This window comes from Rana temporaria, chromosome 5 (genome assembly GCF_905171775.1).
Source record: "Rana temporaria chromosome 5, aRanTem1.1, whole genome shotgun sequence".
Taxonomy (NCBI): Eukaryota; Metazoa; Chordata; class Amphibia; order Anura; family Ranidae; genus Rana; species Rana temporaria.
In genome coordinates this window covers 331,886,000-331,910,560 of record NC_053493.1, presented here as the reverse complement: position 1 = coordinate 331,910,560, position 24,561 = coordinate 331,886,000, and the positions used below count along the sequence as shown (strand labels likewise).

Below are 24,561 nucleotides of genomic sequence, written 5' to 3'. Positions count from 1 at the left end.
CCCCCATCTATCTAAGCAACCTATCCATGACCAAATCTACCGGGGAAAAGCCAGGGGAATCTAACCATGGGGCCCACACTTGCTCAAATTTTCTCGAGCAACCCCTATGTTGATAGACATACCTCTCCATTCTTATGGTGTCACCCATTTGAGTAATCTATTCCTTCAACGTTGCAGGATCAACTGCCTTCCAATGCCGAAGGATTAGCCTACGGGCCTGAAACAGAGCTCTCAATATGGCCTGCCTGCTATTATCGTCCATTGACATATCATCATCTATAATTCCAAAAAGACACGGTTTCGGGTCAACAGGTATGTTAGTCAGATAAACTCTGTTAAGAAGAGCCACGACCCCTGACCAGAATAAATGAAGCTTGGGGCACCGCCATAGTAAATAAATTAGGTTGCCATGGTCCCTTGCGCATCTAGTGCAGTTGGAGTCTGACCTTATCCCCATTTTAAATAGTCTGACGGGTCTGTAATGCACTCTAAGAACAATATACAATTGGGATAACCGCTGGGCCACATTCGGGGAGCACAACTGCACTGCCTGAAGTGCCTCCTCCCATTGTTCATCCTCGAAGGTCCCCACGTCCCTCTCCCACTTCGTGGACACCCCAAGGGAAAGTCATCTAAGTAGATATTTAAAATCAATGAATAAGCGTCAGCAATAAAACCCTTAAACTGAGACACCTCGGCCATAAATTTGAATATCGGCGCTTTCGAAAGAACCCACGGGGCCTCCCCTGCCTGTGCCACCACAGCATGTCTCAACTTGCATGTAATGGAAGAACATAGATTGTGGAAGGCGATACCTCTCCCTCAATTCAGGGAAGGGGATCAGCTCACCTGCAACAAAAATATGTCTCAGAAGCGTAACACCATGCCTTCTCCACCGCGCCCCACAGTCCAATGAGAGCAACTCCTCCATAGTACCTATTTTCCCAGATCGGGCTGAAACCTGTGAACCCCTCCACCTCCTGCAACTGTCTAATTTTGTTCCAATTTTTTTGCAGCAGCGCATATGTGGGAAACTTTTTATTGGATAATGCATACGCCAGGGCCTCCATACCAGTAGGTACGCTATCGAAGCCAGTGGCATAACACATCAGGGCCCTAATGGGATCCGACTGCTCCCCGCCACCCTCAAGAACCTGACCCTCTGGCATAACCCTGGCGATGTGTTGCGCCTGAGCCGCCAAATAGTAGACCCAAGGATTAGGGAGGGCGAGGGCGAGGCCTCCCTTCGTCTTGGGCTTCTGAAACTGCTCCAACTTCACCCTAGGGGACTTGGCCTGCCAGATAAAGGTCCTGAAAAGGGAATTAATAATCCTGAACATCTACCACAGGGGTATTGTGCAGGATATATAAGAGCTGGGGCATAAAAATAATTTTAATAAGATTGACCCTGCCTACCAGGGACATCCTAAGGCGAGACCAGATCTTAACCTTATCTCTAATTCTATTCAGCAACGGCGTCAAATTGAGTGCAAGAAAATCACGCGGTTCAGAGGTAACCTGGATACCAAGATACTTAAATCCAGTGGATACCGGTACCCTGTGAATCATCCGCTCCCCACCGCCTGGGACATCATCCAACAATAGAAGCGAGGACTTGGTCCAGTTGATGACTAGGCCAGAATAGGACCCAAACCTGCCGACCACTTCCATAGCCTCCCTCAGGGAGCCATCAGTGTCACCCAAAAGGAGCATGGTGTCGTCGGCGTACAACATAATTTTCTCCTGGATCTCCCCATATTGTAGGCCCCTCACCCTCTGATTCGTTCTGATCAAGGCTGCCATGGGCTCAATGGCGATGACGAAGAGAAGCGGGCATCTCTGACGCGTACCCAGATGCACATCCTTGTTGCTGACCCGGAAGTGATGTTGACGATATCCCCAGCCATCAAGGCTGGGAAAGAATGTAATGCAGTGCGATGTGCAATGCATTACATTCAGTGGAGCACAGGGGAGACATCCAGGGTCTTTTAGATGTGTGTCTTTTTAAAGAGAACTTGTCGCCAAATAAAATCATCACACAGGACTTTTTGCCCCCTATGTGATGGGGGGAGGGGGGGGGGGATTTAAGTGTAAATTTTTTAAAAAAAAGTTTTTTTTTTTTTTTTAAATTGTAAAATATTTATATTGCAAGCACATAACATCCCCCGCCAAAAGAAATTGAGACCCCCTGCACATGCACATGCACATGTACAAATGTAAACTCACGCATCCAGGGGTGTGGGGGCGGGGGGGCAATGACTGACAAAGTTGATTGCGATACACATGTTCCATATCCCCACACACGCCGGAATGAGAGTAATAATTCTAGCACCAGGCCCCATTGGTAACGCTAAACTAAATGACCTATAGGAGTCTTTTAAGGCGTTGCCTGTGGAAAATATAGGGTACTGAAATGTGTCGCTATTTCACGCACACACGCAAATTTAAGGTTTGACATGTGTGATATCCATTTACTCAATGCAACCACCGCTTTTATCTTGCCAAACAATTTTTAAATTTTATTGTGTTTTTGTGCTTCCTACAATTAACTTTAATTGCCCTTTTTGAAGTAATATCGTGTAACATAAATGTCAACTACCACTATTTTATTCTCTAGGACAGGGCTCGACAAATCCCAGGTCGTCTCGGCGGATGGATGTTGCGTCCTGGCACCTGGGCTTTTGTCAGCCCACATAAGAGAAGGGGTTTTGTCGTTTGAAAATTAAAGCTGTTAAACAAAAAAAAAAAATCTGGCTCATAACTTTTTTTTTTTTTTTTTTTTAAGCTGGCTCATAGATTCAAAAAGTTTCAGTGGCCTTGATTTTGTTTTTTTTCTCCCATGTTCTGTGTACAAAGGTGCGCCAATTAAATGCAATCGGCCTTTGTGGTAATTTTTGCTTGGGAAAGTCTGTTTGCTGTATCCTTCAATGGATTCACTAGTAGTAAGCAGGTCATCCACAAATAATAGAAACTGCCTTCCTCGTCCTACCGGTAGATGTGAAGAACACCTGAAGTGTTTCTCAGCTCTATTTGAGCAGTTCCTGCTTGCCTTGAAGTAATGTGAGCGTGTCGGTTGGTTTACACTCGATTCATACAATTTTTCCATAGGTTGTTTTGACAGGTTGACTAATGAAATCTAATCCTTGTACTTGTCTCTACTGTAGACATACAATGTATATAGCCTTTTAACGTTCTGAACACACAGTTGTATAATTAAGGTCATCAAAGGCCACATCATATTGCTTCACCCCATGACTTAGAGTAAACATTACAACTTAATATGTAGGTATAATGCTGTCCAGACAGGACGTTAATCATTTACTGCCTGGAATGCTACTGACACAAATTATGTTTTTTTTCCTCCAGTGTAAAATGCATTGGTATAATATATGTATGTTTTAGGCTCTGTAAACCTTAAAGTGTTTGAAGGTAAAACGTTTTCTGCTATAGTTCCCTCTGCTATAGAACAGTAAGATTCCCAGTGGATGTCCTTTTATAAAAATATGCGGTATCGGCGCTCAGCTGACTACCCGCTGATCTCCTCTCCTGAAGTGATAGCTGGCAGGATCAGATAGGTATTATAGGTGTTACAGGGGGCCAAATTGCACAACACACGCACTGTGCTGTATACCATGCTTTAAAGAAACGGGATCAAAATATATATTTATTATAATATGTTTTTGTTTTTTTTGGAGGGTTAACAAACCCTTTAAGCTGACCATACCTGAGCTAAATAGTGCAGATATAATGAATCTCCCCTGCTGGCTATTGTATTCTAACAGCCGGCCCCAGCAGCTGTCAGAACACCCAAACAGTAGTCACTGGCCGACCATTCTTGGACAAAGAATTTGTTGTACTGGGTAATGCCAGCAGGACCACTCATGGATCGTACCAGGCAGGATGGATTTGATTTTAAATCCCAATTTTTAAATACACTAGTAAAAAGGCTTTATTTAAATCGACTCTATTTTAAATCATAATTTTTAAAGAGTAACTGTCATCTCTGTCCCACAGCGGCTTCTCTTCAACTCGTCAGCAGTCCCATTCACTTTAACCACTTAAAGTGGATGTAAACCCAAACATTTTTTTTTTTTTTTTTTTATGTCACAATGTAGAGTATAAGATTTCCTATCTGTGCCCAGTCTTGCCACACATAGTTAATCCAGCGCTGAGCAATCCTCTTTTAATGTTCCGTGAAAATTAACAGAATTCCAGATAAAAAGTTGCCAAATTATAAAGTCCGTTTCTCTGTTCTTGCTTTGTGTTACAGGTTATTTACATATCCTGGTAATATACAATTAACTTTGGATCACCTCATATTATGATTAACATAACATGATAAACATGTCCAAGCTCTAGATATGTAAATAACCTGTAACACAAAGCAAGAACAGAGAAACGGACTTTATAATTTGGCAAGTTTTTATCTGGAATTCTGTTCATTTTCACTGAACATTAAAAGAGGATTGCTCAGCGCTGGATTAACTCTGTGTGGCAAGACTGGGCACAGATGATAGGGAATCTTATACTCTGCATTGTGACATTGGGTTTACATCCACTTTAAAGCGGGGGTTCACCCTAAAAAATATATATATATTTTTTTCTAGCATGCCATCAAGCATACTAGCGCCATCTACAGTACGCCTTTATTTTATTTTTTGGCGCCGTACTCGGTTTACTGCCATAGTGAAGTTTCAGACTCCCCGCGGAGAATGGGCGTTCCTTTGCACAAGGAAGATGATTGACGGCCGGCTATGGCGCGTCACACTTCCCGAAGTTAGCCGAAATAGGACTTGCCTCTTCACGGCGCCTGCGCAGTCAGCTCCGATGTCTGTGCGCAGGCACCGTATAGCGCCGTGAAGAGGCAAGTCCTATTTTGGCTATCTTCGGGAAGCGTAACGCGCCATAGCCGGTCGTCAATCATCTTCCCTGTGCATAGGAGCGCCCATTCCCCGCGGGGAGTCTGAAACTTCACTACAGGATTAAACTGTGAGTACGACGCAAAAAAAAAAAAAGAAAGGCATTCCGTAGCTCGCGCTAGTATGCTTGATGGCATGCTAGAAACTTGTTTTTTAGGGTGAAACACCGCTTTAAGGACCGAGCCTCTTTTAGAGATTTGGTGTTTTAGGAAATATTTTTTTTGCTAGAAAATTAGTTAGAAAACCCCCCAAATATAATGTATAATATATATAATATTTGTTTCATATACCCCTCACATCTTTATTTGACAACCCCGCTCTACCTCAAGGCATGGGTTCCAATTAGGTGGGCCCCTACTCCCGCCCCACCTGGCATGTGGCATGCTCTTTTGTAGACCCCACCTCCAGGCGCTCCTGTAGTGCCAATTTCCCAAGGCAATTGGCTCACAGCCCTCCGCATATCTTCCTTCTGTTCTGACCTCTTTTCATCTTCCCAAACCCATAGGTCCCTGACGGGGTACGAACAGCTGTGCTCTCTCTCAGAAACACCCAGACATTCACTTTCTACCATATACACGCTACAACACACACTGATGCATGATCAACCCCCCTCTTACACAAGGAAGTGGTCCTCTGATCTGGGAAAGGAATTCCACTTGGTAGACTGGCAAAAGTCCTACCATTTTACACACACATCCTCAATCTCCTGTTATTCCCAGGAGAAAAACTTTAAACTCATCTCCCGATGGTACAGGGACCCTCAATCTTTACATAAGATTTTTTCCATCCGTGCCTGCCTCGTGCTGGAGATGCGGAGCGGCAGATGGTAGCTACTTCCACATATGGTGGGATTGTCAGTCCATTCAGCCCCTCTGGTCACAGGTTTTTGCCATATACAGTAGTTTATACGACCGGCCTTTGACGCCTTCCCCAGAGATAGCTCTATTGTCCATGCTTCCTGGCTCCATAGCTTCCCAGAAACGCACTTTGTTGCGTTCCTTCTTCCTGTCGGCCGCGAGGCAGCTTATCCCTATGTTTTGGAAAACGACCCCCCCCCCCTCCCCCCCTGGCCTTGTGGGTCTCAACGGTCAACGATATTATGCGCATGGAAGAGATGCTGGCCCTTGATACTGACACCTTGGACAAATTCAAGACCCTCTGGCTCCTTTGGATTGACTACTCTGCCTCAGACTCTCTAAAAAAAAATTTGGTACTTCTGATTACATCATGTAGGTTTGACATGCCGTGGTCTTCTAGGTCCCTCCTTTCTCTATGTATTCTCTGCCTTCTTTTCTTTCTCTATCCTCTATTGCTCTCTTTCCCCTTCTTTTCTTTCTCTGTTAAAAATTTCAGGTGAATGAGTCAAGTGTCGTACTATGTAAATTGTCTAAGCCCTCACTGCCCTTTGTATGGAATGACACTGTACGCTCCTCGTAGGCAGCGGAGCCTCTGAGTTTGTTGATGTTCCCTGCTGAGGGTAGACGGTGGGATTTGCATTGTATTTTCTTGTCTCGCGGACATTTGAACGTTGTTTGTACTATTATTTTTTGTAAAACGTAATAAAAATATATTTGACTCACAGCACCCCATATTGACATAAAAACACAGAATTGTTGACATTTTTGCAGATTTATTAACCACTTAAGCCCCGGACCATTTTGCAGCTAAATGCCCAGGCCAGGTTTTGCGATTCGGCACTGCGTCGCTTTAACAGACAATTGCGCGGTCGTGCGACGTGGCTCCCAAACAAAATTGGCGTCCTTTTTTCCACACAAATAGAGCTTTCTTTTGGTGGTATTTGATCACCTCTGCGGTTTTTATTTTTTGCGCTATAAACAAAAATAGAGCAACAATTTTTAAAAAAATGCAATATTTTTTACTTTTTGCTATAATAAATATCCCCCAAAAACATATATAATTTTTTTCCCCTCAGTTTAGGCCAATACGTATTCTTCTACCTATTTTTGGTAAAAAAAATCGCAATAAGCGTTTATCGATTTGGTTTGCGCAAAATTTATAGCGTTTACAAAATAGTAGATAGTTTTATTGCATTTTTATTAATTTTTTTTTTTTTTTTACTACTATTGGCGGCGATCAGCGATTTTTTTTTTTCGTGACTGCAACATTATGGCGGACACTTCGGACAATTTTGACACATTTTTGGGACCATTGTCATTTTCACAGCAAAAAATGCATTTAAATTGCATTGTTTATTGTGAAAATGACAGTTGCAGTTTGGGAGTTAACCACAGGGGGCGCTGTAGGGGTTAGTGTTCACTTAGTGTGTGTTTACAACTGTAGGGGGGTGTGGCTGTAGGACTGACGTCATCGATCGAGTCTCCCTTATAAAAGGGATCACTCGATCGATACGCCGCCACAGTGAAGCACGGGGAAGCCGTGTTTACATACGGCTCTCCCGTGCTTCAGCCTCGGGGAGCGGCTATAAACGAATAGCCGCGCCGTCGTCCCGGATCGCTCCCCGAGGGAGCCCGCCGCACGCAGCGGGGGGGGGGGGGTCCCGACCGGACCCCCCACCCGCTAGAAGTCAAGGACGTGTATATATACGTCCTTCTGCCTGTCCGTGCCATTCTGTGGACGTAAATCACATGGTCCTAAGTATTCAGACCCCTTATTGTGACACTTATATATAACTCTTGGGGCCCTTTCACACGGGCGGATCAGTAATGAACCGCCTCCGTGTGTCCGTAAGCTCAGCGGGGATCGCTCCGTAAATCCCTGCTGAGCCGTCGGCTGACAGGGCGGTCCCCGCACACTGTCCCCTATGGGGGATCGGATGAACACGGACCGTGTGTCCGTGTGCATCCGATCCGCAGACGGAAGAAAAAATAGGGTTTTCTTCCGTCCAAAATCGGATCTTTGCGGAGGCGGGTGATTACAGGTGTCAGCGGATGTTTATCCGCTGACATCCGCAATCACATAGGGACCAATGTATGTCCCTTTTTCATCCGCAAACGGATGGATGAAAAAGCGGACATACGGTCCGCACGTCTGAAAGGGGCCTTTTATATTTCTTCTGATCATCCTTGAGATGGTTCTTCACCTTCATTTGAGTCCAGCTGTGTTTTGATTATACTGATTGGACTTGATTAGGAAAGCCACACACCTGTCTATATAATACCTTACAGCTCACAGTGCATGTCAGAGCAAATGAGAATCATGAGGTCAAAGGAACTGCCTGAAGAGCTCAGACAGAATTGTGGCAAGGCACAGATCTGGCCAAGGTTACAAAAAAATTCTGCTACATTTAAGGTTCCTAGGAGCACAGTGGCCTCCATAATCCTTAAATGGAAGACGTTTTGAGATGACCAGAACCCTTCCTAGAGCTGGTCAAACTGAGCTATCGGGGGAGAAGAGCCTTAGTGAGAGAGGTAAAGAAGAACCCAAAGATCACTGTGGCTGAGATCTAGAGATGCAGTCGGAAGATGGGAGAAAGTTGTAGAGTCAACCATCACTGCAGCCCTCCACCAGTTGGGGCTTTATGGCAGAGTGGCCCGATGGAAGCCTCTCCTCAGTGCAAGACGCATGGAGTTGGCTTAAAAAAACACCTGACGGACTCCAAGATGGTGCAAAATAAGATTCTCTGGTCTGATGAGACCAAGATAGATCTTTTTGGCCTTAATTCTAAGCGATATGAGTGGACAACCAGGCACTGCTCATCACCTGTCCAATAAAGTCCCAAAAGTGAAGCATGGTGGTGGCAGCATCATGCTGTGGGGGTGTTTTTACAGCTGCAGGGACTGGACGACTGGTTGCAATCGAGGTAAAGATGAATGCGGCCAAGTACAGGGTTATCCTGGACGAAAACCTTCTCCAGAGTGCTCAGGACCTCAGACTGGGCCTAAGGTTTACCTTCAAACAAGACAATGACACTAAACACACAGCTAAAATAATGGAGTGGCTTCACAACAACCCTGTGACTGTTCTTGAATGGCCCAGCCAGAGCCCTGACTTAAACCCAATTGAGCATCTCTGGAGAGACCTAAAAATGGCTGTCCAACAACGTTTACCATCCAACCTGACAGAAATGGAGAGGATCTGCAAGGAGGAATGGCAGAGGATCCCCAAATCCAGGTGTGAAAAACATCTTTCCCAAAGACTCATGGGTGTATTGGATCAAAACGGTGCTTCTACTAAATACTGAGCAAAGTGTCTGAATACTTGGGACCATGTGATATTTCAGTTTTTTTCTTTTTTAATAAATCTGCAAAAATGTCAACAATTTTGTGTTTTTCTGTCAATATGGGGTGCTGTGTGTACATTAATGAGGAAAAAAATTAACTTAAATGATTTTAGCAAATGGCTGAAAATGTAAGGGGGTCTGAATACTTTCCGTTCCCACTGTGTGTGTGTGTGTGTGTGTGTGTGTGTATGTAAAACAAATTTTCTTGAATTAAAAAAATAAACAAATAAGACAACGGTAAAGTTTAGCCTTTTTTATACATATATATAATATAATTTGTTACGCTGAGTAAATTGATACCCACCATGTCACGCTTCAGAATTTGTGCCCGCTCGTGGAATGGCGACAAACTTTGACCCTTTAAAATCTTCATAGGCGACGTTTAAAAGTGGCTACAGGTTATCGGTTTTGAGTTGGAGCGAGAGCAATAATTCTAGTACTAGACCTCCCCAAACGATCACGGCGTTTGAACACCGTTTTCATATGGGGCGTGACTTACGTTTGCGTTCTATTCGACAGGGCGCATTTTATTTTTTTCTACACTGTCTTTTTATTTAAAAAATAAATAAATAAAATAATTAAATGTGGGTCACTTTTTATTCCTATTACAAGGAATGTAAACATCCCTTGAAAGGGAGAAAAAAAATCGCAGGTCCTCTTTAATATGAAATTTGGGTTCAGAAAGACCTCAGATCTCATTTACACTAAATTGCAATAAAAAAAAAATATCCCCTTTAAGACCATTGGGCGGAAGTGACGTTTTGACATCGCTTCCACCATCCAATGGTTTTGGAGCAGAGCAGGGACAATCTTTCCCTCACTCGGCATCCAGCTTGTGCCAAACTAAAAGTATTCCCCCTTCAAACAGCCGCCATATAATGATGGGCGGTTGTCAAGTGGTTAATGGGAAGGCTAGTGTTGCGGCAGTGACACAACGAGGTGAGGGATGTGGCGGCAGCAGGTGAGTGGATGCCCGCTAACAGGCGTTGCCATGATGGATCTGAAATGACAGGTGCTCTTTAAATGTGAGGACTTATTCATGCTGGTAGTGAGAATCTTTAATATTTGCAAACAAAATTAAGGTTTCCTATTTAGAATAATAAGCCGCCTGGGTTAGTAAAACGGCGATATCGGAACCGATTCAATCGTGCAGTTTGTAGTGTACAAAGATTTGCTAAACAAACTAATAAAGTATTATTCCTGAACTTTTTTTCTCATGGTTACTATGAAATTGTGTGAATGCATCAATGCAGCACATGTTATATCACTGCCATGTATTGGCTCTGTGGCTCTGTACAGCAGAGGCAGGAAACAACATGCAAAAACTAGAAACTACAAGTACATTATATGATTGATTTTTATCTATTTTTAAGTCTTTATCTTTGACATATTCAACAATTTCAGATTTCAGTATCTTATTTACTGTCCCATCAATAACTTCTGCCTTATCAGATGGCACAGTGCAGGTTTTATTTGGTGTAGTTTTAGTTTGTGTGTGTGTGTGTACAACGTCCCTAATTGGACAGTTTCTTGCTCAGAATTCTTATGCTTGTGCAGTCAGAGGATCAAGACCATGCTTGTAGCACTACAGATTGTAGACAAGGGCTACACAGGCAGTTTTATCCATGGGGACAGAGATCTGCAGTAGATTGTTGGGAAATTCTCAGAGTAATCACAGAGATGCACTTCAATGGGGAAAAAAATATCCACAATGTATTCTAAATAATAGAAGTGCTTCATCTCCAATTTGCATGCAAACGCTTTGGAGTATAAGGACTCCTTCACATTAACACCATGTACAGTGTATAGTTGTACACAGCAGTAGAGAAGTCCTATGGGCCCATTCACACAGCTGTGCCTAGCAATATAATATTGCACTAAATTTGTCAGTGGGAAAAAAAACCCCAGATATATTACTGTAACGGAAGAATGCTTTCAGTAATAGTGTCAATACATTTGTTTTTTTTATCAATTAACAAAACGGAAGTAAAACAGAAATTCAAATCATCTTTTTTTTTTTTTTGTATTGATAACCAATTTATACCAAGCAAGTGCTAATGATCATTAATTTCATATGTAGGTTGAAACGGTCCTTAACTGAAATAAACAACTATGTAGGATGCTTAAAACTGGATGAGGAACAGCCAAACTCTGCTACTAAGGTTGTGTTTCATGTCACAGGTCATATGCTATGGCAAGATTGAGCACAACAAGACACAGGGTAGTTGTACTACAGCAGCCAGGGCTCCCCAGGCAAAAAAAAAAGCAGACTGATATTTACAAGATAAGCTGTTCAAGCTCCTTTTTGAAGAAGCACAAAGAAATGGGCAACGTTGAAGACTGTTTACGCAGTGGTCAGCCAGGGAAACGTGTGTAATCGGCCCCAGATTTATTCTACAGCAGGACTACAACGTTAAACATACAGCCAATGGGGCAGATTCAGGTACCGCTGCGCATTTCTTACGGAGGCGCAGCGTCCCGTTTTTGCCCTGCGCCCCCGCAAATTATTTGCGCTACGCTTCATTCACGAAGCAGTAGCCACGTAATTTGCGTGGGCGCTCCTCAAAAATGCCCGGCATAAGGGCACGTAATTTAAATGATCCCGTAGGGGGCGTGGATCATTTAAATTAGGCGCGTTCCCACGCCGAACGTGGTGCGCATGCTCTGTCGGGAAACTTTCCCGACGTGCATTGCGGCAAATGACGTCGCAAGGACGTGATTTGCTTCAAAGTGAACGTGAATGGCGTCCAGTGCCATTCACGATTCACTTACGCAAACGACGTTAAATTTTAAATTCACGACACGGGAAAGACGGGTATACGTAGCAGGGGCAGCCTTACGCAAAAACCGACGTACGTAAACTGCGTACGCAGGGCTCGCGTAGGGTTGTGAATCGGCGTTGGTATGCAATTTGCATACTATACGCTGACCACAACGGGAACGCCACCTAGCGGCCTGCGTAAGAATGCAGCCTAAGATATGACGGCATAAGGAGCCTTGTGCCAGTCATTTCTTAGGCTGCAGTCGGCGTATCGAGGTTCCTGAATCAGGAGCATTCCATACGCCGGGGCAAGTAAGCAATTGCGCTGCGTGACTATGGTTACGCAGATGCAATTGCTCTCTGAATCTGGGCCAATGTTATTAAGGATTGTCTTCAGTGTAAAGAACAAGGAGTCCTGGGAAAGATGGTTTGGCTCCCACAGAGCCCTGATCGCAGCATTATGGAGTGTGTCTGAGATTACAGAAGAGACAATTTTAGGCAGCCTACATTCACAGAACATCAGAGGTTGGTTCTCCAAGATGTTTGGAAAAACCTACCTGCTGGATTCCTTCAATGGAAGTTGAAGAATAAGCCTTGGCTTACACCAGGGGTCTCCAAGCTTTTCAAACAAAGGAACAGTTTATTGTCCTTCAGACTTGAGGAGGGCCGGATTGTGGCCAGCAGGGGCAGAAAATGTCATAAGCCCAGCATGAGTGAGAATAAATATGGCCTTAGGGTTGGTGGTCAATAGAAGTAGGAGTCATGTCCCTATTAGTACGAGGAATAGCATCCCATCATTGGTATCGGTGGAAGAAATGGTGCCCCATTGTTGGTGTCCGTGGGGGAATAGTGCCTCATATCAGTGGGAGGAATAGTGCCCCGAGGGCCGGATAAAGGCTAGCAAACGGCCACATCTGGCCCGAGGGCCGCAGTTTGGAGACCCCTGGTTTACACTATGAACTGCATATGAGTCGCCCAGGAACCACACAGCATTCCTGTTCAATTCTCATTCGTTCAGTGCGGTGAAGTTTGTGTCCATTTGCACAGACACCCACTGCAGATCGCAAGGTATGACAGCGACACGCTCTCCATGTGCGTTTCATGCACCGTATTCAAATCGCACTGCCTTTGCGATCTGCAGTGGGTGTCGGTGCAAATAGACCTAGGCTGTTTTGCTGGCAGGTTCAGCAGCTAATTGGTGAATGTTGTTAGGGGAGTATGTGCAAACAAATGGTGCACGTCTTTAGAGCTTTTCAGCTTACATGACATTGATTTTTGTTGTTTGTCCAGAATTCTACTTTGAAGGTCACTGTGAAACGGCAGTATTGATTGCAGATTACTTTGATAAGAAGAAAAAAAGCTGATGGGCTACATCAATAATTTATTGTAATGGTGTTTTTTTTTAATTTTTTTATTTGAACCCTTTTTTTTTTTTTTTTTTTACTTTTTATCTGTTCTCTCCTCAAAAGCCAAATATTTGCCAAAGTACTTGTGAAGTTTCAGCACAGCAGTTACTACCTCCAAGGTTACTAGCAGTCATGGCCTCTCTGAGCATTTTCTGTGACCCCCCCCCCCTCCTTCTTCCTGCTTTAGGGAAAACAACCACATTCTTGCAGAAGACCCAGACAGCAGTCTTGCAGTGACAGATCTACAAATATTAAGGGGTCTTAAGTGCCAGACCACTCTTTTTTTGCACCGCTGTTCACATTTTATTTTTATAATGCAGGCACAAAGGAAACATTTAACCTTGAGTCGTGTGTGTGTGTTTGTGTTTGGGACCTCGGCAGCGGCATAGTAAATTGAAGTCTTGTTTATATTACTATGGGTACAGTAAATTTTGAGTGCTGTTTACACTCCACTTTGACTCATGTGACACATGTGAGAAGTCCTGTCATACCGTGACGTGTGTACATTTAGCACAGTTTCAGGAGTCTATTAAATGTCTTGTTTCACAACACACGCTTGGCAGATAGTGTTTGTATACCATGCACTGCAGTGGAGCTATTTCTGTCCATTTGGATTCCAAAATTGTAAGCACTGATGTCAATGCAGGTGAGGTTGGCCTAATTTGGGCAAGCTATCTACGCACAGTTACATCGTCTGTACATGGATAAACGCCAGTGCCAAGACTGACAGGTGTCCTTGTGGTGGGAAGGAGTCCTAGAAAGAGGATGATAAGTCTTTCTTCACTTCAGTGACACTAATGCAGATGCAAACCAGAAGACTAATCCAGTTACTCTAGTGTGTGTGTGTGTGTGTGTGTGGTTGCCTTTTTGTTCCTTTTCTTTTTTATCCTATGTGTAAATCTTCAGTCTGTGAAAAAATATAGGATACATGTTTTAATACGTTATAATCAACTTAAATGTATTATTAATATGCAAGATTTTTATAGCGCCAGCAGTTTGCACATTGCTTTACAACATGAGGGTGGACAGTACAGTTACAATTCAATACAGGAGGAATCCTAGGGCCTTGCTCATTAGAGCTCCCAATCTAGAATTTATAGTTTCAGATACAATTGAGAAGGGTTGACCCTCTGTCAGGTTTTTCTTGTGGGACAGAGGGCAAAAACTGACGCGTTCTGGAAGCGTTGCACCAATGCCAGTATCGGTGGAAATACTAAGGCTACGTTCAGACTGGGAGCGTGCCACATTAGCGGTAAAGCGGTGCTTTTCGGCCTTTTAACCACCGCTAGTGGCTGAAAGGGTTAAAGCCGCTGTGTTGCCGTGCTTCTGATTTTGCTTTTCAGGCAAGCGCACCGCCCCAGTGTGAAAGCACTTTCAGCGTGAAGGTAGCCTTAACCCCTTCGTGAGTGTGTGAGTGAATAACTTTTATAGCGCTACAAATGCGAACTGAATCGCCTCAAGGTGCTTCATTCCATCCAGTGTCGTCCTGATCCTTCAGAAGAGATGCATCTTAAGTTTTTTCCTGAAGGCCCGATGGTTTTCTTCCATGCGGATGTTTGTGGGTAGAGCGTTCCATAGCCATGGTCCTTGGACTGCAAATCTTTGTTCTCCCTTTGATTTGTAGCGGGACTTGGGGATGTGGAGGAGGTTTTGGTTGGTTGATCGGAGAATGTGGTTGGGGGTGTAATGCCAATAAAGGGTCCTCGGTGAAGGGGTGCTGGATTCCCAGGGTTTTTTCCCCGACGCCAGTCTGGCTGCCCTGTTCTAGACGACTTGTAGATGCAAAATCTGATATTTAGGTAGTCCAATATAGAGGGAGTTTGCGTAGTCAAGTCGGGAATTGATGATGGTTCCAATTACTACTGCTATGTCTTCTTCTGGGAGAAGATGACTCAGAGACTTTTGACTTTGGTGCTTGGGGTTATCATCTGTCCAAGGATGGTGGGTGATGTCCATGAAATCACAGCTTTTGTCTTTCGGTTTGCGTGGAGAAGTTCTGTCTTGTATCCATTGAGTTTGAGGGAGCTCTCAGTCATCCAATCATTGATCAATGCCAGGCATTTTTCTAGACCGTTATATTGGTCTTTTTTTCCCCGGTGATGCGAAACTAGGGTTGAGTGTCGTCCGCGTATGAGTGGTAGCACAGGTCCTGTTTACTGATGATTTTGAGTAGTGGGCGAAGGTAGATGTTGAAGAGCACTGGTGACAGGGGTGATCCTTGAGGGACTCGGCAAAGAAATTGCGTGAGTTTCAGAGGTGAAGGCTCCTAGTTTTACTGTCTGGAAACGATTTTCTAGGAAGGATGCGAACCAAGGTATATCTGCGTTTGTAACTCCTGCTACTTCTTTAACCACTTAAGGACCGCCTCCTGCACATATACGTCGGCAGAATGGCACGGCTGGGCACAAGCACGTACAGGTACGTCCTCTTTAAAGTGCCCAGCCGTGGGCGTGCTCCCGCGACCCGGTCCGAAGCTCCGTGACCCGATCGCCGCTGGAGTCCCGCGATCGGTCACCGTAGCTGAAGAACGGGGAGAGCTGTGTGTAAACACAGCTTCCCTGTTCTTCACATGTGGCGCCGTCATCGATCGTGTGTTCCCTTATATAGGGAATCACAATCAATGACGTCACACCTACAGCCACACCCCCCTACAGTTAGAAACACAGATGAGGTCATACATAACCCCTTCAGCGCCCCCTTGTGGTTAACTCCCAAACTGCAATTGTCATTTTCACAGTAAACCATGCATTTTAAATGCATTTTTTGCTGTGAAAATGACAATGGTCCCAAAAATGTGTCAAAATTGGCCGAAGTGTCCGCCATAATGTCGCAGTCACGAAAAAAATCGCTGATCGCCGCCATTAGTAGTAAAAAAATAAATGAATAAAAATGCAAAAAAAATATCCCCTATTTTGTAAACGCTATAAATTTTGCACAAACCAACCGATAAACGCTTTATTGCGTTTTTTTTTTTTTTTTTTTTATACCAAAAATAGGTAGAAGAATACGTATCGGCCAAAACTGAGGGGGAAAAAAAAATGTTTAAATATTTTTTTATAGCAAAAAGTAAACATTGCATTTTTTTTCTTTCTAAATTGTTGCTCTATTTTTGTTTATAGCGCAAAAAATAAAAACCGCAGAGGTGATCAAATACCACCAAAAAGCTCTATTTGTGCGGGAAAAAAGGACGCCAATTTTGTTTGGGAGTCACGTCGCGCGAGCGCGCAATTGTCAGTTAAAGCTACCTAAAGGTCCGGGTCTTAAGTGGTTAAGGCGAATGAGTAGAGTTTGTGGTCTACAGTGTCGAATGCTGCACTGAGATCCAGCAGCACCAGGAGACATGATTCTACGCCATCTGCTGCTTCGAGGGCATCATCCCATATTTTGAGAAGTGCTGTTTCAGTGCCATGACCTGGGCGGAAACCTGATTGAAGTGAGTCCAAGGGTTTGTGTGTGTCCAAATGGAGTTGTAGCTGTTGTACTACAGCTTTCTCAATAATCTTGGCCATGGTGTTCAGGCTTGTTATAGGTCTGCGGTGATTTGGGTCTTTAGGGTCGAGGTTAGGTTTCTTTAGTAGGGGCTTGATTATGCCTTCCTGCCTGGTGTATAATGACCTCCGCAGGAACCTCTTGTCCCTTTGGGCGGAAGTCATATGACGTCCGGGCAATCATGGCAGGACCATGGATCTGTGTGTAAACACGCAGATCCATGGTCTTGTCAGATATGAGGAGACCGATGTGTGTTCCTCTGTCCTGGGAACACACATCGGTCACCTCCCCTTGTGAGTCCCCCTCCATCTACAGTTGAAATCACTTCCAGGGAACATGTTTAACCCTTCCAGCGCCCCCTAGTGTTAACCCCTTCCCTGCCAGTCACTGCACTGGACTGCATGTGGTGTGAACTGACACTTTGTATTCTTTATTTTTATTTTTTTAAAAGGAGAACTTATTATTTTAAGAAATCTGTTTCACCTCTAGCTGGGTACTTTAGGGAGGTATATTTAAATAGAAAGTCAACAAAGGGAGGGCCTTTACTACCAACCGGTTTTTCAGCTAATAATTAATGGTATATTTTGCGAAGTGTTGAGCTCCGTCTCTTTCAAAGTGTGGCTGTTGTTGGAGCTGTGTGCGATCCCCTTCGCCTTGTTGCCCGTCCCAGAGCAGTATTTTAGATCCAGTGCGTTTTCATACAGGAACTCTGTGTTGGTGCAGCTGCTTAGAGCTCAACTCACTTGGAGCTATTCTGTTTAATGTCACAGATTGCTTGTCATTAAGCGTGCCATAAAAGCCTCTTTCTGCTGTGAGCGGGACAAGATGCAATGTTTTGTGTGACTCGATGGGAATTGCATTAATCTGGTCAATAGCTGTGATACTTGTCAAGTGGATTACTTCAAAGGTATGCAGACATCTTGGCACCTCTTTTAGAGCTTTGACACGTTGTGTTTGACTCTATGTAGGTATAAAAATAGTTTGTTTTTTGGGGGGAGAAGTTCCTATTTTAAGGGTCACTTTTGGAGTGCATGAAATATGTAACTGTCTGTACTGTACTTGGTAGCTACAGCAATCATCTGAGCTAATTATAGAGAAGTTCTCTATATTGCAAGTGTAGTGCTTCCATCTTAGTGCTGCTGTTGGGAAAACACTCGTTATATTTTGGCTATCTAAACAATGGCAACATTTTGTGCCAGAGTGATTTTTATATATTATAAAAAAAAATACACATGCACACGATCCTATATACAGTATTTCACAAAAGTGAGTACACCGCTCACATCTTTTCATGTGACAACACTGAAGAAATGACACTTCGCTAAAATGTAAAGTAGTGAGTGTACACCTTATATAACCGTGTAAATTTGCTGTCCCCTTAAAATAACTCGACACCCAGCCATTATTGTCTAAACCGCTGGCAACAAAGAGGACACCCCTAAAGAACGGGTCGAATTTTGAAAGAACTTTCTTTTGAAAATTAGAAAATGTGTGCGTTTTGTGATCCGAAGGTGCTACCATTGATTACGAATTACGAAATTCGACCGACCAAACCTTCAATTTTTCACCTCATGTTCCTACAGAAAAATAATTTTCATGTCTCGGAATCTTTTCTTTCCGGGAATTTTTTCATTTTCTTGCATGTGTATTTCTTTTTCGATTTACATTTTTCACAAGATTCTCCCATCATTGATTAGAAAATCGTTTGTTTTAAAAAAAAAAAAAAAATATCCAACATATTGGATTTAAAATTTCGATGGCCGCACGAAAATCGGCTGTTGCTGCAGCCCACTAATGGTGCGAAATTCGAACAAAATTTCTTAGATAAGATTTTTGAAAGAAAGTTATTTCGAAATTCGACCCGTGTATGGCCAGCATAAGTAAAAATGTTCAAATTGGGCCGAATTAGCCATTTTCTCCCCATGGTGTCATGTCACTCGTTTGTGTTGCAAGGTCTCGGGTGTAAATGGGGAGCAGGTGTGTTTGGTGTTTATCGCTCTCATATTGGTCACTGGAAGGTTAGCATGGCACCTCATGGGGGAAAAAAAACGGAGGATCTGAAAATTTGTATAAGATTGCCAAGACTTTGAAACTGAGCTGCAACATGGTGGCCAATACCATACAGTGGTTTAACAGGACAGGTTCCACTCAGAACAGGCCTCACCATGGTCGACCAAAGAAGTACACGTGCTCAGCGTCACATCCAGAGGTTGTCTCTTGGGCAATGGACGTACTAGTGCTGCCAGCATTGCTGCAGAGGTTGAAGGGGTGGGGGAGGGGCGGGCATCAGCCTGTCAGTGCTCAGACCATACGCCACACACTGCATCAAATTGGTCTGCAAGGATGTCGTCCCAGAAGGAAGCCTCTTCTAAAGATGATGCACAAGAAAGCTTGCAATCAGTTTTCTAAAGACATGATTCCTGGACCCATATCCTGTGGTCTGAGGCCAAGATAAACTTATTTGGTTCAGATGGTGTCAAGCTTGTGTGGTGGCAACCAGGTGAGGAGTACAAAGACAAGTGCCTCTTGTCTACAGTCAAGCATGGTGATGGGAGTGTCCTGGTCCGAGTGCTGCTGGCACTGGTGAGCTACAGTTCATTGAGGGAGCCATGAATGCCAAAATTGTACTGTGATATACAGAAGCAGAGCATGATCCCCCCCCCCCCCTCCCTTCAGAGATTGAGTCACAGGGCAGTGTTCCAACATAATGACCACAAACACACCTCCAAGACGACCACTGCCTTGCTAAAGAAGCTGAGGGTAAAGGTGATGGAGTGGCCAAACATGTCTCCAGACCTAAACCCTACTTTAGCATCTGTGGGGCATCCTCAAACGGAAGGTGGAGGAGCGCAAGGTCTCCAACATCCACCAGATCCGTGATGTCATCATGGAGGATTGGAAGAGGACTCCAGTGGTTACCTGCAAAGCTTTGGTGAACTCCATGCCCAAGAGGGTTTAGGCAGTGCTGGAAAATGTTTACCACACAAAATATTGACACTTTGGGCCCAATTTGGATATTTTCAATTAGGTGTGCACTCACTTTTGTTGCCAGCAGTTTCGAGATTAATGGCTGTGTGTTGCGTTCTTTTGATGGGACAGCAAATTTACACTGTTATACAAGCTGTACAGTCACTACTTGTAGCAGTGTCAGTTCTTCAGTGTTGTCTCATGAAAATATATAATAAAATATCTACAAAAATGTGAGGGGTGTACTCACTTTTGTGAGATACTGTATTTGCATATATTTGTAAATGTGTAGGAAACTTAAACTCAAAGCCAATTTAATTGAAAGACTACCCCCCCCAAGCCTATACATGATTCAGTGGATTGGCCAGTTTTCCCATACCAATCCCCAGCTTTTTCCCTTTCATTCTGGTACTGCAGTGTCTCAAGTTTCGGGTCTATAGAAGGTCTAACGGGGACACGTCCCCCTCCTCCATTGAGAACACGCATCCAGTAAGAATTTGTTGCCATGTTTTGTTTAACGAGGGACCCCAATGCTTTTTTACACAAATTTCAGCTTTTATCAGAGCAGTGTAGCTATTTGTATATGCAAGTTTTTTTTTTCTCCAATGAAAAGGGAGTTGCCCTTAAGGCCCGGTTCACACTAGTGCGCTGTGCGACATCGCATGTAATTTGCACTGCAAATCGCATGCGATTTCAGCCATACAGATAGTATAGCTGATATCGCACCACATTCGAACCGAACACGCACAGGACCTTTTTTGGTCCACAACAGAACTGTATCGCATGGGTGTTTACACCTATGCGATCCGATTCTTATTCGAACTGTCAGTTCGCAGTGCGATATGCGAGCTGAAATGGGAGTGTTAATGTTGTATGGCAGTTCGCATATGGCAGTGTGAACTGCCGTGCGGGTCGGGTGCGATGCAGGAACCCGCAGTGGATTCGCAGGGTTCCGAACCCAGCCTTAAAATGGTTTGTAAAGGGTTTTATTTTTATTTTTGTACCTCCTGCATTAAGGTTTAAAAAAAATCTAAGATTACCTCCCCAGCCCCTCCGAAGTACTTACCGAAGCCCGATCCAGCTCTGTGCTTGAGAGCAGCATCACTGCTCATTTCTCCCCTGGAGGCAAGAGCAGGAGCCAATCGGATCTTGTGAGGGGTGTCTATGGACACACCGCACGGCTCGAAAGCAAGCCTGCATGCGCTTGCTATGGGGACAGACAAAAAAAGAGCAGATGGCGCCGGAGGGCACAATACTATTGCACAGAGCAAGTATAACTTCTTTTTTTTATTTCTTTCTTTTTTTAAATTTCTTTAAGTATTAAGATAAAATGGACTTCTATTCTATATAATGCATTAAACCAGTGCTCCAGGTTTCCTGGCGCTTTAATTTTTTTATCCATTTGCATGCCAGAGCAGACTGGCTGATGCCTAAGGCCCGTACACAGAAAATCGTTCAAAAAATGCCGCTTTCAAATCAATCGTACAATAATCTGATCATCGGTACACAGCTTTTGAGAGCCAATCATGACAGTTCATCCGATTTTTATTATCTAAAAGGATGAGCACAAAAAAAATGTTCTTGTATGATACCAGAGAACGATTTTTGTTTTAATCGGTGCTGATGTTCAAAAATATAATACAAATATACATTGCAACTTATTACATCTCTTCCAAATTTTTATTCTGTTGTAGGGAAATTTTAGTAAACTGTTCATTTTCAATATGAGATTTGCATGCAAAAAAAAAAGATCATTTGTCTGATAATCTCATAGTGTGTACCAGGCATTAGTCTATAATATACCATAGCAGTTTATGAGATGTGCAGGAGGTGGCGCTGTGTTCCAGCAGCCGTACAAGGCACTTCACCTCTGCTGCTGGAAATAAAGTCCTTTATTAGTGCCATTTAGGAAAAGTCTTGTATTACAAAGCATACAAGGCTTCCATAGATTGGATGAGGTGGAGAGATGGGTTAATGACATTTGAAAGCCAATAGCTGCACATGCTGTACAGTGTGATTTTTGTAGTGGGATATTGTTTAGCGATGTCTCTGTGTAATTAACTCCACTCTGTGACATATCAGTAATATTGTGTATTAATAAAGGATCCCTTTTTGTATGTTTCCTTTATGCAGTATAATGGATATGATGGTACAATATGGTTCAGTTGTTTTTGGCCAGCCAGCATATAGCTACCAGAAGCATACTTGAATGATAAAATTGTCTAGCTCTGGTGCTTTTAGGCCTTTTTTTTTTTACTCCCCAAAAAAATTGTCACAGTACTTTGTAAAATGATGTCCCTATAGCCGTAAAAGTTGGCTATGTTTTTTTTTTTTCTGTCCTACCAATTGCTTTGGAATTGACTTAGCTTGTGTAATGAAGCCACATTAAGAATAGCAATAGGTGCGTTTTTTGTCTGATCACGATGTGCGTGTGTTTTTTTTTTTTTTTTTTTTTTTTTTTTAAGAACAGGGTCCTAAAAGGCCACTTTGTCTGTTATCCACAAGTTACTTTTGTCAATATAATAAGCTCTTGTGCTGAAAATACATAGGGTGGCCTCCTATTTAACAGTTATGAATCAGTTACATTGGCCTTTTACAATAATTTTTTTAAAGCATTTGAAAACCTGTTGGGGGGGGGGGGGGGGGGGGATTGCTGTAATGAACTACTATGTTGGGCATTGTGCTTGTATAGATTTATAGGAATCGCCAAGAATTCCAGTTTTTATGATTTGCAGCATGCTTCATCCTGATCTTAAAGCTGTATTAAACCCCAAGGCAAACATTGCATCTTATCAATTCTTGGATGCGATGGCCGCTTTCGTTTTTTCTTTTTCTTTAGGCCTTTTTTTTTTTTTTTTCAAACAAGCTCTTCCAGATGTCTCAGTTTACAGGGATAAGACCAACCATTTAACACTGCTTAGGTTGATCACCTTTTTTATTAATGTAAAACATTTATCCTAAAAATAAAAAAACTGCTGTATCTGATTTATAAAGTGTGTGGACAGGCAGGAAGAGGCATTTGAGTGTGGACCCCACTACTAGGGTTTATATTGTTTTTGTGCCTGAAATTGTTTTTGATCTTGCTTGGTAGGAAAACTGGAGAGCATAGTTTTTATAAGTCTGCCTTATTTTTCCCTTTTGCTGTTCATTATTGTTAAATAATTGTTTATTACCTTTTACAGATTAGCTTTGTCAATTAATGTTTCTGCTTTTTTTTTTTGCAGAGACGTGGGGCAATATCATATGACAGCTCTGACCAAACTGCCTTGTACATTCGTATGTTAGGTAAGTAAAATTGCACGCAAGAGATGTGAAAGAACAAAGTTGGGCTTGTGCAGGAAAAATGTGTTGCCAAGAAACTGTATTGTCACCCCCTTTGCAACTGGTTATCTCCAACTATATCTACAGAACATGGCTTAAAAGTTCTTTTTTTTTTTTTTCTTTTTTTTTTTTTAATACAATTTTCATACACAACCATGTGGGACATAAGATGTGGAGAGTGATTGGGGGGGGGGGGAGAGAATAAGTCCTGGGGCCCATGTATCTGACTGTGCAAAAGGTTGATTCTGTAATGTAAGATTTCTGTTTGTCTTTAATCTAACTAAAACTGAAGATAAATGGGCTTATACGTTCCCCTTCCCTGTTGTTGGTTGTTGTTTTTTTTTTTTTTTCTTTGCTCCTTCATCAACATGCTGATGAATTTTTTTTTTTAAATAAAACACTTCTGTTTTCATTACATACCTGTGCATACGTGAGTCACACTAGGCTTTCAGAATAATACCGCCCACCTCTGGGACCTGTGTGTGTCCCAGAAGGCAGCAGGGGGAAGGAGGAGGGGTCGGAAATATCGTAGAGTGACGATTGGCGATATTACCCCCCCCCCCAAAAATGGCAAATGTGGAAGGGGGGAGGGTTTGAACAAGCGGAGCTTACCTTTTTAGGTGGAGCTCTGCTTTTAAAGTGTGCGCTGCTGTATGCATGTTGAAGTGTTATTAATTTTGAAGACCATCACCAATCTCCTGTTACAGCAGAAGTCAAAGCATTTGCACTACAGAGCATTGTAATGAATCTAGCTTTGGCGTGCACTGCCTTTAATTTTAGCCCATTTACTCTTTCAGAGCGTGTTAAATTGCATGCACTGCATTAAGGTAGTCTATTCAAAATGAATAGGCTGCCAAAGCACTATAACATGCTTGAAGTGGCACCAGGTTTCTTTTTGTTTTTAACACAATGCATTACCTACCATGCCTTGTGGCATGCTACAACGCATGTTCATTGCCTCAGTGGGTTGGGGTGCCATTCAAAATTAGTGGCACAGAAATGTAATGTTAATGGGTAGTAGCATTTTAGGTGAATGTTATTTGAGCAGTATTTCGGAGCATTTAGGGACCACTTTGTCTGCCTTGCAAGGTAAACGGCTGGTAGTCTGTGGGCTTTCTTTTTCTGGCTTGAACTGTTCTCTTGCTACCTGGAGCACCGCTATTCAACAATACCTCTTTCTTCACTCTGGGATGTGCTCTGTGTGGCAATAGTGTATGATTTCATAGCAGTGTCTAGTCAGGAGCCATCATCACACAGCACATCCCACAAGGAAAGTGTATGCAAACCTAAGAAAAAAGATCCTGGTCTCTTTTATAGCAAATTACAACCAAAGTGCTTGTGCTGTTTAGTCTCCTCCTCTCTAAATGGTAAAAAACCTGGTTGATCCTGCCGCCTCCTGTATCCCCCCCTCTCTGTGCTGACCACAATAATCATGGCTGCTGAGCACTGAGTACCATGGTCAGTTTGTGTCCCTCTGTCATCTGCAGCTCTCCTCTC

The 24,561-nt window shown here is 43.2% G+C and overlaps 1 protein-coding gene across 6 annotated transcripts in view; it reads left to right on the top strand.

Annotated features, from left to right (window-relative positions):
* The window catches only part of PDE7A (phosphodiesterase 7A), a 127,858-nt gene that overhangs the window by 51,432 nt on the left and 51,865 nt on the right, over positions 1–24,561 (top strand). For 4 of the 6 annotated variants that reach the window (XM_040354309.1, XM_040354312.1, XM_040354311.1 and 1 more), the window contains one exon: positions 22,968–23,028. In XM_040354309.1, coding sequence (XP_040210243.1) covers positions 22,968–23,028 — 61 coding nt within the window. Of the gene's footprint in view, positions 1–17,258; positions 17,684–22,967; positions 23,029–24,561 lie in introns of those variants that run through there. The other 2 variants (XM_040354314.1, XM_040354315.1) reach the window with 2 other exon arrangements.